Raw genomic sequence first — 15,194 nt, 5'->3', positions numbered from 1 at the left:
CCTCGAGGCCACCAATGCCCCCCTGGATCTTACCAACGCCCCCCGGGGGGCAGTAACGCTCCCGTCGGGAGTCACTGCTTTAAACCATTAAGCCCCTCGCCAAAGAGTGGTCAAATATCACAGTCGTCCAGAACGCCGTTGTACGCAGCTCTGATAAGAGTGGAGGAGCGTTGTCCGCCAGGGAAAATAAAGTAGTGGCCAAGATCCTCGGCAATAAGGAAACAACTGAAGAAGAAAAATGAATAATAATAAACAGATGAACGAATGAATGATGATAAATATTTTCTAACTTTTCTTCTCTTTCCTAGGTGCCCGTCAACATCAAGTTCATCTTCGAGGGCATGGAGGAGTCTGGCTCCGAGGGCCTGGACGAGCTGCTGATCGAGAAGATGAAGCCTGAAGGGTTCTTCGAGGACATTGACTACGTGTGCATCTCCGACAACTACTGGCTGGGCACCACCAAACCCTGCCTGACCTACGGCCTGAGGGGCATCTGTTACTTCTTCGTTGAGCTGCAGTGCGCAGCCCAGGATCTGCACAGCGGCGTTATGGGCGGGACCGTTCATGAAGGTGAAGAAATCATCTTTTCAAACACATAATATTAATTGTGTTGTCGCTGTCACGAACATGATCCACAATAATAAGAAATATAAATTTTAATGTTTTATGAAATTGTGAGTAATCAAGTAGATAGTAATTTAGTCAATCAAATCAAGTTATACGCTAGGCCCATGTTTACAAGAAACCTTAACATAATTTGTACAGTAATTTTTGACAATAACACTGGATATTTTCATCCTGTTTCTAGAATGTCCCGGTCATACAACGGTATTGCTAAAATGCACACTACCATATATTATAGCATAGATTTTATCAAATAATATGGTTTGTTTCACGAGATATCTCCCTGATTTCTGTACCTGAAAAACAGTAGTAATTATTTTTTTTAATTTACTTTAAGAACACTGTTCTTCGACGCTAAAGTACTGATGTTGTTTTCATTTAGACGGCAGCCAAAAAATATGCACTAAGAAAATGAAGATAATGTTGGTAGCTCATAGTCGAAGTATGATATAGTTAAAAATTACGCAAGTTAATATGGTCGAATTAGCTCAGTGGTCAGAGAACTTCCCCGGCAAGGAGTCCTGGGTTCAATTCCTAGATGCAACAGAATCTTTTTCGGTTTCACATTTTTCATTTGGGAGTCGTTAATATTGTCTTCAATGATTAATAATTTTTGTATTACCTACCAGCATTTTTTATATGAGTCGTGGCAAGCCACCAACAAAAGCTAGCGAACTACTAATAAATCACACCCTTTCTGCACACCTGCTTTTGCTTGCAGTCAACTATAACCACATCTTTTTTTTCTTGCAGCCATGGCAGATCTGGTGTACCTCCTGAACACGCTGGTGGATAAGGACGGCAAGATTCTGGTGACGGGACTGTACGATTCGGTGGCCGCCAGGTTCCCCGGAGAGGAAGAGATGTACGAGAATATCGAGTTCGACGTAGAAGAGTACAGGTAGGGTTTAATTTATTTTTTAATAGGGGTGTTTCAGACTCCATCTAGTTAGTCAATCAAATCAAATCGACGATCAGCATCATTTTGAATTGCTGACATTAAAACGGCCTCCGATTCTCGCCCCGTTTAGATCAAGTCTTGATCATCTGTCGAGCATAACGTTGTTGTTAGTCATGTTGTAATACTCGTCAGCTTGAAAATAAACGATACAAGCGAGTGGATAACATTCACCAACACCACTATTTACAATGTTTGACATTACTTTGACGGATTGAAAGGCCATAATATATATGAGACGCAAAAAAAAATGTGTAAAGGAATATATTCAATGAAAGTGTAGCGTCGAGAAAAATCTAGATTAACTAATTAATAATAAACCGCTCGACCTACTTAGTACCTACTCCCGAATTATGTACCTGCAGTCCAAATCGCATCGTAAACAAAGCAACCTACGTACTGCAAGCACCTACTTGTCTATTGACAACAATAATATCGCAAGTCCGTCTTTCACATTACGAGAACTCGCCAGAAGGTTCGAGTCTACGGCCTATGCATAATTGCCGCGCTCTCGAAGGTTCCTGAAACATACAGTCTGTGCGAGTGCCTAGGATTTAGTTGCCATCGATCTACCTACTGCTGCCGTCGGCCGTGTAGTATAAATATACCCGACGCAGCGAGTCAGTCAGTCAGTCATCAATCTGCCGCCAGTGGATAAATCTCACGAGTGACTGTGCGCCCCCCGCGAAGGACAACGTACCCGGCTTCGCCCGTACCATCATGGACTCTATCGGGACATCATCATAGCGCCTTGTCCAGATCGCCGTTCCTGGCAAGCGTTACTCGGATTACAAGCCCCCTGGTTCCAGTGTCTCTGACCAGCGCTTCTTCCACGCCACCATGACCACCACGAGGACACGCAGCATCCTCACTGGTCTACGCCACTCCCGTTCAACTGCCTACAAGGTCCGCCGCACCTTCGGCCTTCCATCAGCACGTGTCTGACCTTCATCGAGTCCCGGTCACCAGCGCCCGGCGTCGACTCACTGACCCGCGCCTAACCTGCCATCACAGCCAGCATCCGGTGTATTCTTCTGTCTCTGTGTTATGACTGCAGCTATAGCTCTGTATAAATGATTACATTTTGATCATTTGTCAGCTTATCGCAATTATTTTCAGACATTCTTTTTAGTGGAATATAAATACTTTTCATTCTTTTATCTAGATGTTTTCACAGATTTACAACCTCTATGAAATACTTATCTCTGATAAATAAATATATGTTTGTTAACCTTCCCCTTACCATGCAAATACCCTGTGTTGCCGTGATGTAACGCAGCGTTACCGTAAGAGTTTTGCTGTTGCACATTTCGATGTTGAAATATTGTATCGAATGAGTTTATGATATAAACCTTTTAGCATGAAGTAAAACATAATATTATTATGCTTACATATTATAAATATTTGTATTGTAAAAAACCTGAAATGTTTGAAAAATATAAATAATCAGCAGTTTTGATTTACTTTTTATTTTGTTACAGGAAAGGACTGGGGGTCAACGCCCTGGCCCACAAGGGAGACAAGACACAGCTGTTGATGTACAGATGGCGCTACCCATCTCTCTCTATCCATGGAATCCAAGGTAACACACGGACAAAACAATTATGTACTTTGATTTATTTCATAATTCCACATTAAGAAAATGTGTGTTTTATTTTATTTCATATTTTGTCCTTGAACTTTGAAATTCCGAGCTCCCACAACCTAATATATACCTCTAGTATGCCGAGGGTAAAAATCCCACGGACGGAAAGTATTGTTTTCAGATTACCAATTAGATACTCCGGCACTCAACGGATATAAATTTTTCATATCCGATGGGTACTTCGGCGCTTTTATCAGCGCGAAAAGTTGATCTCTCAGATTCATTTTACAGATCTTAACATACTTTGCAGTCGAGAGAGTTACCACTGTAAATATTCGGGGCATGAAAAAAGAGTGTTAGTTAGTTTCTCTTTTGACCTGCATAGTTAAGTATGTCAAGCTGTATGCTTAATTTCTGTGACGACATCTTTGAAAATATTAGTACAAATCAAAATTCTGACGGTTTTTTCTGTTCATGGTGAATACATACAACCATTTTCAGATCGCAACGTCATTTGTAGTGTGAACTGTGGAACTTTGAAATTTATGTTTTGATTAGCTTTGGTAAAGTAATTTTTCGCTCTCATTTCTCTCTAATTCTTGAAGTAAACCTTAACCAATAACCACTTAACCAATTTACGAAGTCTGGCCTTTTTGTTTTCCTAATAAGAATGAAAACTGTCTTGCCCGAGAATTGTTCTGTTTGTAATTGGTGCAATTGGATTGCTCCGTGAATGCCTTGGGTCATGAGAGTGTTGGATAGATGGGTAGCGGTGACATAATTTATGTGTGTGTATTTTTATTTTTCTCATGTATAATTGTCTAATGTTCAAAACTCGTAATTCCTCAAGTATTCCGTCGCCGGGTACCTAAATTGTTTTTTGAGGATAACAGGTAGTAATGGTTTTTGTGCTTTTGCCAAGGGATCCATAATAGTTTTTGCACAGCCACCCCACCCCAGTTATATGTACCTATCTTTTTTTTTAAATACACTTTGAAATAGAGCTACTTCATCTAAAATATCGATGTTGCAGAAAAGGTTATTTAATAATCTTCAATGATATTTAAGTCTTATTTTGATGCTCCCAGGTGCTGTCCATGAGCCAGGAACCAAGACTGTGATCCCCGGAAAGGTCACCGGCAAGTTCTCCATCAGAATTGTTCCCCACCAGACCCCTGATGAGGTCTCCGAGCTCGTTGTGAACTACATCAACGCCAAGGTTAGTCCTTTGTACATCATCAAAAGTTGCTTAACCCTTAGAGCAATTTTGGGAGATATTTCTCCCAGATGTCATGCCCGTGGGGTATTTCTGGAGATATTTCTCCCAGACGTCAAATACCTGTGGGGAATTTTTGGAGATATTTCTCCCAGACGTCAAATACCTGTGGGGTATTTTTGGAGATATTTCTCCCAGGTGTCAAACACTCATTGAGTCTTGTTGGGAGGTATTTCTCCCAGCCTGTCATGGACTCATAAAAGTCATGCTATCTCATTTTGTATTACGGTGAGATATATAATTTAAACAATGTTAGAAAGAGAGAACACCATGATTTGTATTGAAAAGTTTTTGTTTTAGTTTCATAGACACTTTAATAGAAAATAATTCTATGCAACAACATTTAGCATTTTGAAAAATATTTATCAAGGTTTGCAAATTTTCTAATAAATATTTTTCGATGAAACGAAAAAAAGTGAAATGACATTAACTTTTATAATACCCTTTGTCTGATAAAATATGTTTTTTTTTTAGTTTTGTGTGAAGTGGTAATTACAGTTTACATGATAAAAACATTGGTAAACATTAACATTGGGCTTTAAAAAAATTATCTGTGTTTGCGTTTAAAATTTTAATATGTTGATTCATATTACTAAAATCTGAAGTGTTTTGAAATATGTTCATAATAGCGAATTTTTCGGGGATCGAATGTAATGTGAAAATATTCCCCGTGCAATTTTGACAGTTTGCTTAAGAGAAATACATTGCAAAATATTATACTGATGGTAAATTTTTTGGCATATATGATTTTCGAAATGTTTCTTTCCGGAATGGAAACACTTAGAACAAGAGCTAGCGAAAGGAAGCGGATCGACACCCTGTGACAACCAGGCGCACTAATATATCTTGAAGAGCTAGGCATCCAAAATAGGCTATCAACTGTCTGTCTACAGCCATTCCTAAGATATATTGGATACATTGCTTGCCAAACTAAGAACTCGAACTTTAGGAAACTCATGGTCATCTAGCAAAGTGGACTGCAGGAGAAGCAGAGAAAGATTACAGATGCATTGGAGTGATTAACTAACACATGTATCCGGAATGAGTGAAAGTGACAATCCTCAGCAGTGAAGAAGCAATGAAGAGAATCATTTAAATTATATTATTATCATTTAATCATTTACTTTCTCTGATTGTAATTTCGTTAACCACTATAATTGGTTGATTATGTTCTAATATCTTTCTATTTCTTTTTTTCAGTGGGCCGAGAGGGGCTCCCCGAACAACATGAAGGCTTACATGGTGCATGGAGGCAAACCCTGGACTGCAGATCCCAACCATGAACACTTCAGGGCTGCGGCCAAGGCCACCAAACACGTCTACAAGGTGACCTAACCTCATCACTAGAATTTGAGAAAATTATTCACTTTACGAGCAATGTTTGATATTACAGTTGTGGCCATTGATTTTAGCTTTTTGTGTGCGTATTATACTAAAATAGAAACTACAAATCCCAAGTTTTATGTTACAGGCTGTAACTAAGAATTATTTATTCTGAGACGTGTCATATCACATCTCCCCTAAAATTAAATTAATAGACTTGTAATATCACATGTCCATGAATGTGTTAAAATCGTCTAAAAAAAAAGACTGCGTAAAAACAGAATTGACTTGACAATTCCTTGTGCAGGTGGAACCCGACATGTGCCGCGAAGGTGGCTCCATCCCCGTGACCCTGACCCTGCAGGAGGCCTCCGGCAAGAACGTGCTGCTGCTTCCCGTCGGCGCTGGAAACGACATGGCACACTCTCAGAATGAGAAGATCAACGTCCGCAACTACATCGAAGGGGTGAGTTCGCCATACCTTTTTCCTTTTCTGGTCTTGTTGGTTTTGCAGAGGGCATTACTTGTTCTGATTGTTATATTTAAGATGTAACACATGATATGTCTTTGATATTATGGAAATCTTTTGATAGATTAATGAGCCTACTGTATGTAAACAAGTAATGACAGCAGTTCATAGATAAATTACTAAATAGACTTGAAAAATATTACATAATACATAGACAAAATATTAACACTTCAATAATCTTACCAACAGGACTAGTGATGTGCACTCAGGAATATTGCCCGATCTAATATTAATGGAATTTACATATTTAATTAAGAAAGTAATTCTGAATGAGGTATTTTTTTTAGGAAAACGTATTATATTTAAAGAGTTAAAAATTATTTTTCTGATTTCACCAAAAATGACAAAGTTTATGAGCTTTCAAATTTCTAGGAATATATTTTTGAGGGACGGGGAATGAAAATTCCTGGAATGGTGTATATTTTCGGGAATTTTCATCTAAATGGTGAAATCTCCCAGACTAACCTATCAGGCTGTCCCCTGCAATGAAATTTGGTGTTATTTACAAAGAGAAGTTGAGGATAGAATTTTTTGGAAAATACCGAAGACATAAGCTGTCAAATTGTTGATATTCATATCCTGATTAGTGTGTGATGTCATAGTAAGAATGACTGGCACGGCAGTACTCTATCACTGACATTCAAATTATGAATTGTGTATTGTGGCACCGTTGTATACATTTTACCAAGTTCACTTTGAAAGCTCATAAACTTTGTCATCAAATTTCAACGTTCATTTTCGGGTTCTGTGAAAGTCCTATTCAAGTCCAATTAGAATGCTACCCAAGCAGCAGTTAATCTTATGTTTAATGATATTTTATTTTATTCTATTTCTTCTCTTTGTTATTCATATTTATACAAAAGATGTTAGTAGGCTTAGGCACCAGTTAAAAGTACATATACCTATTATTTCATTATTATTTTTATTCTATACTTATCAAACAACTTATCAAAATGTTAATACTCATCCTAATTTGACTGTCCTAAAACGGAAATCCTCCTAGTTGGGCAGTCAAAACATTTCTTAAATAATGTATATAATAATAAACAATAATATAAATTCAAAAACTTTACTCAACAAACCTAACGGTCTTCCGATATCTAATTTGTCAACACCATTATTTCAGTTTAAAATAGTGCAAAAACAAAAAAACAAGAGTAGAAGTGAACAAAACGGTGTTTCCCTGATAAATTCAACATAAATAAAATAAAATATCAAAAAAAAACTTTATCTAACTACGTAAAACTGATCAAGAACATTATCTAGTGTCAAATAGTGTTTCATATATTAAATAGACGCAAAAAGTGATTCTCAAGGCAAATTCATGTGATTTTAAATTATATTCTGATACATTCAACAACAATATAAAAAAGCGAAACTTAAAAAATTCATAAATCATTCGTAATAAATTTAAATAATTATTTAAATATTGTCGTACTACACCATCTATCGACAAATGGACCAAGCGTAATCAGTCATCTACCGAGCAATATCTTTCAAAAACTAGAAGTAAGCCAATAGATGTCACTACAGTGTTAATTTAATAAAAATATAAATATGGAGGAATTAATAGAAAACATAAGAATCGATATTAATAAAATAACAACTGTAAAAGACTCGAAAATAAAACAAAGTTTGGAAAACAATATTAAAAAGCTGGAAGAAGCAATAAAATGTGAACAATTAAAACTACAAAATAAAATAATTCAATTGCAAGACCAAATAATTATTAATAATGAAAATTACAGTCAAAAATTAGAAAAAATAATCACAACAAATCAAAATGTAAAAACATACGCTGAAGTTAGCGCACAACACAAATCTCCGGTTTTATATCCCATTATTATAAGCTCAATAAACGAAAAAGAAGACATCAAGGAAATAATAACTAAGAAGGTAAAGATATCAAACACTGGCGTTGGTATTGCTAGCATCAGAAAAACATCGAAAAACCAACTTATAATTAACCTTAATAAAGAAGAAGATAGGATCAAGACAAAAAACGAAATAGAAAAAATGAACCTAGAAGGAATAAACGTGGGCGATTTAAAAAAGAAAAGTCCTTGTATGATTTTCAAAGGAATCGACGAGAATTATAATAATGGAGAATTTATGAATGACTTAATCCTACAAAACGAAGACATAAAAACAATATATATGGAAGAAAAAATTAAAATAAAAGGAACAATCAACATAAAAAAATATAAACAAAAAAACATTATTATCGAATGCACTGGAGACATTAGAAATTTACTAATAAAAAACAAAAAGTAAACCTGGGTTTCTCCCAAATAAAGGTGGAAGACTGCAACCCACTAATGCAGTACTTCCACTGCCAAAAATACGGCCACACAGCCACGCGCTGTCTAAGAATAAATGAAAAACCTATTTGCCCTCATTGCGCTGGAGATCACGGCATTAGAGACTGTAAAAACAAAAATGAAGTCCCAAAGTGCATAAACTGCACAAATAACAATCTTTTGAAAAAAAGTTCTTTTCCAACAAATCATAAAGCAAACAATGAAGAATGCAAACAACGCATAAAAATGTTACAATTTGCAAAGGAACGAATCAACTACAACTAACATGGATGATTACATTGCAAAAAAAATTGACCAAAACTACAACATTACAGAAGAAATATGCGAAAACGTTACCGAAATTAACAAATGGTGTCAAAATAGGGATTCTACTTTTTTAGTGCTGAATATAAGAAGTATCTCAAGAAATCTAGATGAATTATTAATAAATATTAATAATTTAAATACATCACCGGTGTGCATAGGGTTAACTGAAACACACTCCAACAGCGATCAATACATAAGTGCGCTACCCAACTACCGAGGAATAGCAACTAAAAAATCTATAAACAAAAATAGTGGAATAATTATGTTTGTACGTGACGATTGTGAAGTGATAAACACAGAAGAAGTAAATATTGAATTTGTCAACTGTTTAAAAATAGATATTAAATTTAAAAATTCTATTTATAGAATCATTACAATATACCGCACACACAAATCAAACATAACGAATTTTACAAACGAACTTTATCTATACCTGAATAATTTAACAAAGATTTTTACGATTATATGTGGTGACTTTAACATAAATATTTCTAATAACCATAATTCTATAGAAAAAAATAACTTCTTGAACATGATGACTCATCTTAACTTCAAATCGTGCATCAACAACTATACCCGTGAAGTACCAAATCAAACGCCATCTTGTCTAGACCATATTTGGTGTAATGTAAACCTGAATTATATAAAAAATATCAAATCCTCAACCTGGAAGATAAATATAACTGATCATCACGCAACCCTTTTTAACTATGAAACAAAAAATAAAACAAAAAACCTACCTAAATCAAGTACCACAAAAACCACATTAAACTACCAACTATTAGAAAAATCACTCATAACCGAAAAATGGACTGAAATAATAAACAGTAAGTGCGCCAATCAATGTGCATCATTATTTGAAAAAAAATTATCAGAACACATTTTAAATGCCTCTGAAATTAAAAATCTGCATCAAAACTCTAAAACAAAGAAAATAAAACCCTGGATCACTATCGGATTAGTGAAAGCAGTTAGAAAAAAAAAACAAACTTTACAAATTAGCTAATCAACCGACTGCCAAAAAATCAATTATTTCTTATTATAAAAAATATAAAAACATATTAACAACTTTAATTCGAAAAACGAAAAACAGATACTACTCCCAATTAATTCTAGATGCTAAAAACAATAATAAAAAAATATGGACTACAATAAACGAAATAATAAATAAGAATAGAAAGAACAGTTGTGTATCCGAAATTTCAGATGGGAAAAAAACGTATAATGTCCAACTTGACACCAAAAAATGCTGTAATATTCTAAACAACTATTTTGCAAATATCGGAAAAAATCTGGCTAACGCCATCAAAACATGTCCCAACAGTAATAAAAAGAATCCCCACGCTTCCCAACACCAATATAATAATTTCAACAAAATAACAGAAACTGATGTCGGAAAAATTATCGATGATTTAAGGGGGGGTTCCACACCCGGTTATGACAACATAGATGTAAACGTATTAAAAACAATGAAACAATATCTAATTTACCCCCTAACGCATATAATAAATACAAGCCTTATAAAAGGTGTATTTCCTGATAACTACAAAAGAACAATAATAACACCGATTTATAAAGCTGACTGCCCAAACGACCCACAAAATTACCGCCCTATATCCCTTTTATCAAATATATCAAAAATATTCGAAAAAATTGTAAAAAATCAAATCTGGTCCTTCCTAGAACAACATAAAATTATTAATTCTAAACAGTATGGGTTCAAAAAAAATACCAGCACCCACGATGCTATTGCAAAAATAACTAATTTTATATATACCGCCCTAGACTCAAATGAAAAATGCATTGGAATATTTATTGACCTTAAGAAAGCATTTGATAGTATTTCACACACTAACTTAGTAAAAAAAATAAAATTAATTGGAATAAATGGAACGGTACTATCCTGGATTATAAGCTTTTTGGAAAATAGACCACAGCAAGTAAAATTATTAAATGAATTAAGTGATTCCGAAAGTAATAACTTCTCGATACCACAAGGCACAGTTTTAGGACCACTTTTGTTCATATTATATGTAAATGATATATTTGAAGTTGCTAAATACGGGGAAATTGTCTCATATGCAGATGACACAGTGCTTCTTCTAAAAGCAAACACATGGTTAGAACTGAACAAAAAGGCTAATTCAGACATCAATGAATTGAAAACATGGTTTGACAATAACCTACTAACGTTAAACTCTAAAAAAACACACTACGTACCATTTTTCATAAACAAACCAAATACGCCGCATGAAATAAACATTCGAATTCACTCTGCACCAAGCACTCAACAACACCACTGTAACTTACTATGTACTAATATTGAAATTAAAACTTCAACCAAATATCTAGGAATCACTATTGACCAATGCCTAAAATGGATACCACATATAACCATTCTCAAAAACAGAGTACGAAAATTAACCTTAATTTTTAGCTGCTTGAGACATATTCTAAATAAAGAACTACTGAGAATGACGTACTTCGCATTCTGTCAATCCATAATCCAATATGGTATAATAGGATGGGGGGGCGCCTATAAAACTCACACACAACCTCTTTACATTGCGCAAAAACTAATAATTAAAATAATATTAAAGAAATCATTTTTATATTCATCTGAACTCATTTTCAAAGAATTTAAAGTCAGAAAATTAAATACTCTTTTCCTGTATCACGCAACCTTACAAGTTTACAAAGATGATATCCTAAACAAAACCGTACCATTCAAAAACATAGCAAATCTCAGGCAAAAATACATGTTACCAATTCCGATTTGTAAAAAAACTTTGGGTCAGCAAAACTACAAATACTTAGGAACAAATTTCTTCAATAAATTGCCAGAAAATATAAGATCACTAAATGATAGTTTCAAAGAAGTCAAAACACAATTAAAAAAATATACTGAAAACCTAAACTAAATTTAAAAAAAATAAAAAAAAATAAAAGAAAAACAAAAACAAAAAATTAAAAAATTAAATAAAAATCTAAGAAACTAAACAAATAATACCTCATCCCATACACACAAGCAATTGCTTTTTATGGGAGAACATTGAAAAATAATAAATATTAATCATATCATAATATCTTATCTTATTACTAGTGAAATATATATATGTATATCACACATTGTAAATTTATTTATTGAATAAATTGAATTTGTTTAAAAAAAATGTATAATCATTTACTAAATTAAAAAAAGTTCTGTTATTATATCATTATAGTCTAGTTTCTTGACAGAACTGAAATAAAAACAGAACTTGAAAAAATCTGTCACAGAACTTGAAAATGAATGTTGAAATTTGATGAATTGTTCAAATTCTCCGAAACAACCCGTCCTTAGTTTTTTCCTAAGTTATCTTTGAATGGTTTGCTAAAAACTTAAATGTCTTTCTGCCATCTTGACTTTTCATCATCGTTCCATCTAAATGGATCCATAATGGAATAACCTCACAACCATCCCAATTCAATTTTATTATTGACACTGTCGATGTGCGAAATTTTTAAATATGATTGTGTGTTGTTTTTTCCAGACCAAGCTGCTTGGTGCTTACCTTTACGAGGTAGGACAACTTTAAGAAGACTGCACTATTATTTAATCTTAAGAGTAATCAAATAATATAGTCTTCCCACGAACAAAACATACATACTACTTACATGGTAAAATAACACCCCCATGCAAGGTTATTGATTTTTTAATACCATCTATTAGAAAATGAGTTTAGAGAAACTTTGTAAAACCTATGGTTTAAACCAAATAATGTATTTAACCTTTTGAACGCGTTAATTTGCTCCGTTTTATCTATACCCGTACGCGGTACATATTTTCAAAAACCTATGCACGCAATTAAATGTCAAATTATAGCATTCTGGCATGATTTATTGGACTATATAGACAGAACAGATTATTCTCCACAATATGATAACAAATCCTCGTGTGTCAACACTCTTGGATGTTTATAAAAACAAAAACATAAAATTTCATACAAAGACGTACCGTATCTTTTGAATGTGGTCCCGCCATTCGCTCGGCGTGTGTGTAATTAGGCCACTGCGTTGATAGACACAAGTGGAACACCATGAGCACTTATCATTTTTTGTTATGAAAACTTTTTCTAAAACTGGACACGTAAATTTTATGTCACAAAATAATAACAAAATTGAACTAACGCCATCCGTTGACAAAATTGTAAACTATGGCACTCGAAGGCGCGAAGAGGCTCACTTGATTATCGATGTTTTTAAATGAAACACAAATTTATTTTCGAGAAATTCTTGTAGATGTCAGCATCGTGATAGTTCTACAAATGTTCAAGCGAGCGGGAAATAAATTTATGTCAAAAGACCGCTGGAATATCGGCATTCAAAGTTTCCGTATCAACTGTTGATACGGCCGCGTGTGAGTATGGACTTTTTGCCGTAACAACAGTTGATACGGCCGCGTGCATAGAGTTAATGAACCATAACATAACTTGAAATTAATCTTATGAAGCACTGTATTATTTATTTCATCCAATGAAACATTTTGCGTTATGAAAATTCTTTTGAAGATACACTTTACATAGTTGAAATCCTTCTAAATAACATTTTACATTGTTAAAATCCTTCTAAACAAACATTTTACATAGTTGAAATCCTTCTAAACAGACATTTTACATTGTTGAAATCCTTCTAAACAGACATTTTACATTGTTGAAATCCTTCTAAACAGACATTTTACATTGTTGAAATCCTTCTAAACAGAAATTTTACATTGTTAAAATTCTTCTAAAGAAACATACCGTACTGCAGTTCAATAGTCACTAACATGATCATGGGGAGATGGCGTATTATAATAGAATTAAGAACCAAATATATCATTTTTATGTATCTTGCACATGCAATTTATTAGTACATAACCTACGCTTTTATGATAAAGATACAAATCATTTTTATAAAATGCTGAAAGGGATTTTCATGTTCTAACATTATTTTTTTAAGGGTATAATCTTTCCAAATTTGTTACGCAGGATAGTGACCGATTTTTTGAACAGAAGTTTTGTAAACTTTCTTAGAAAATGATCTACAAATAATTATCATCAAGACTTGGTGAAAAGTGATGTTAGGTCATACTAATAAATTTTATACATACATACATAAATTGCTTGTTTTATTTAAAAATCTATACATATAAATAAAAATGTAAATGTTGACCATCTTCACAATGCAGTCGGAACGAATTCGGTCTATGTCGGACAAAGGCAGTTTTGTCCATCATTACTTGAACGGTTGACTCGTCCGAAAAGCAGACCTGGAGCTAAGTCATGGTGTTTGAGAGAATACAAAAACAGTGTGCAATATAGTTGTGAATGAGGAATACTTGGAGCAGGTGGATGATTTTGTGTATTTAGGAAGTATGTTTACGAGAGATGGGAAGGCAGACAGAGATATTGAAAGATGGGTAAATGCAGGGAACTCCATTAACACGTAATACCCGGAGGTTAAAAATAAAACACATGGGGCGATGGTGGGTCCAGGTTGACCCGGCTGAAATGATGAAATTAAAAGACTTTTTATGCATTTTTCGTTCATATCCTTACTTTTATATGATATTATGTAATTCCTCATTAATACTCATAACATTACTCATAACATATCCCTTGTGTTTCTTGTATGAAGATGGAAGTTTTAGAAATTAGTATTCCGTAAATTTTGCGGTTCGTCGATATACAGCAGCGCGGACATCCTGCGCAACAGCTAATCAACGACTGAATCGAAGACGGCCGCGAGCCCCGACGCACGGCCGATGCTGATGCCGGGTGATGGTCAGGGGAATGAGGAGGGCAGTGCGGGAGGGGGGGGGGGGGACAGGAAGCGTTCGTCAGCGGAAACAAACATTTTTATTTCTATAATTATTAAAATTTTCGATGGTGTGCATTTACAAGAAAATCGTGTATTATTTAAAATACCAGAAATAAAATCACTTATTTGATAACTTCCTTGTGGCTGTACCTCTAATAGAAAGATGTGTAAAGAGAAAATAAATTCAATTTATAGCCATATTAAACGATGATTGCTTATGCAAATATTAGAAAATATTATATAATGGCATTCTAATTCAAGTTGAGTATTTACTTTCCTCACACATTTATTTGTCACAATTAAAACCATTGAATGACACACATTAAAAATACTAAAACTTTTATTTTTCAACAAAACATATTTAAATTAACAATTTTCATTTAAAAAAACGGAATAAAAGCAATATTCTAAATACGAAAATACAAAAATGA

The 15,194-nt window shown here is 34.1% G+C and overlaps 1 protein-coding gene across 1 annotated transcript in view; it reads left to right on the top strand.

The window, feature by feature from the left end:
- Positions 1 to 12,686, top strand: part of Cndp2 (Cytosolic non-specific dipeptidase 2) — a 30,223-nt gene extending 17,537 nt beyond the window's left edge. Inside the window, exons 3-9 of the mRNA XM_089647497.1 lie at positions 309 to 570; positions 1,378 to 1,525; positions 3,064 to 3,164; positions 4,256 to 4,386; positions 5,644 to 5,769; positions 6,074 to 6,232; positions 12,456 to 12,686. Coding sequence (XP_089503623.1) covers positions 309 to 570; positions 1,378 to 1,525; positions 3,064 to 3,164; positions 4,256 to 4,386; positions 5,644 to 5,769; positions 6,074 to 6,232; positions 12,456 to 12,500 — 972 coding nt within the window. The 3' untranslated portion in view covers positions 12,501 to 12,686. The remainder of the gene's footprint in view (positions 1 to 308; positions 571 to 1,377; positions 1,526 to 3,063; positions 3,165 to 4,255; positions 4,387 to 5,643; positions 5,770 to 6,073; positions 6,233 to 12,455) is intronic.
- The last annotated feature ends 2,508 nt before the right edge of the window (positions 12,687 to 15,194 follow it).

This window comes from Hesperophylax consimilis, chromosome 26 (assembly GCF_061612785.1).
Source record: "Hesperophylax consimilis isolate HC1 chromosome 26, BYU_Hcon_1.0, whole genome shotgun sequence".
Lineage (NCBI taxonomy): Eukaryota > Metazoa > Arthropoda > Insecta > Trichoptera > Limnephilidae > Hesperophylax > Hesperophylax consimilis.
Note: the sequence above shows the minus strand (reverse complement) of the source record. Positions and strands in the feature narration are given on the sequence as shown.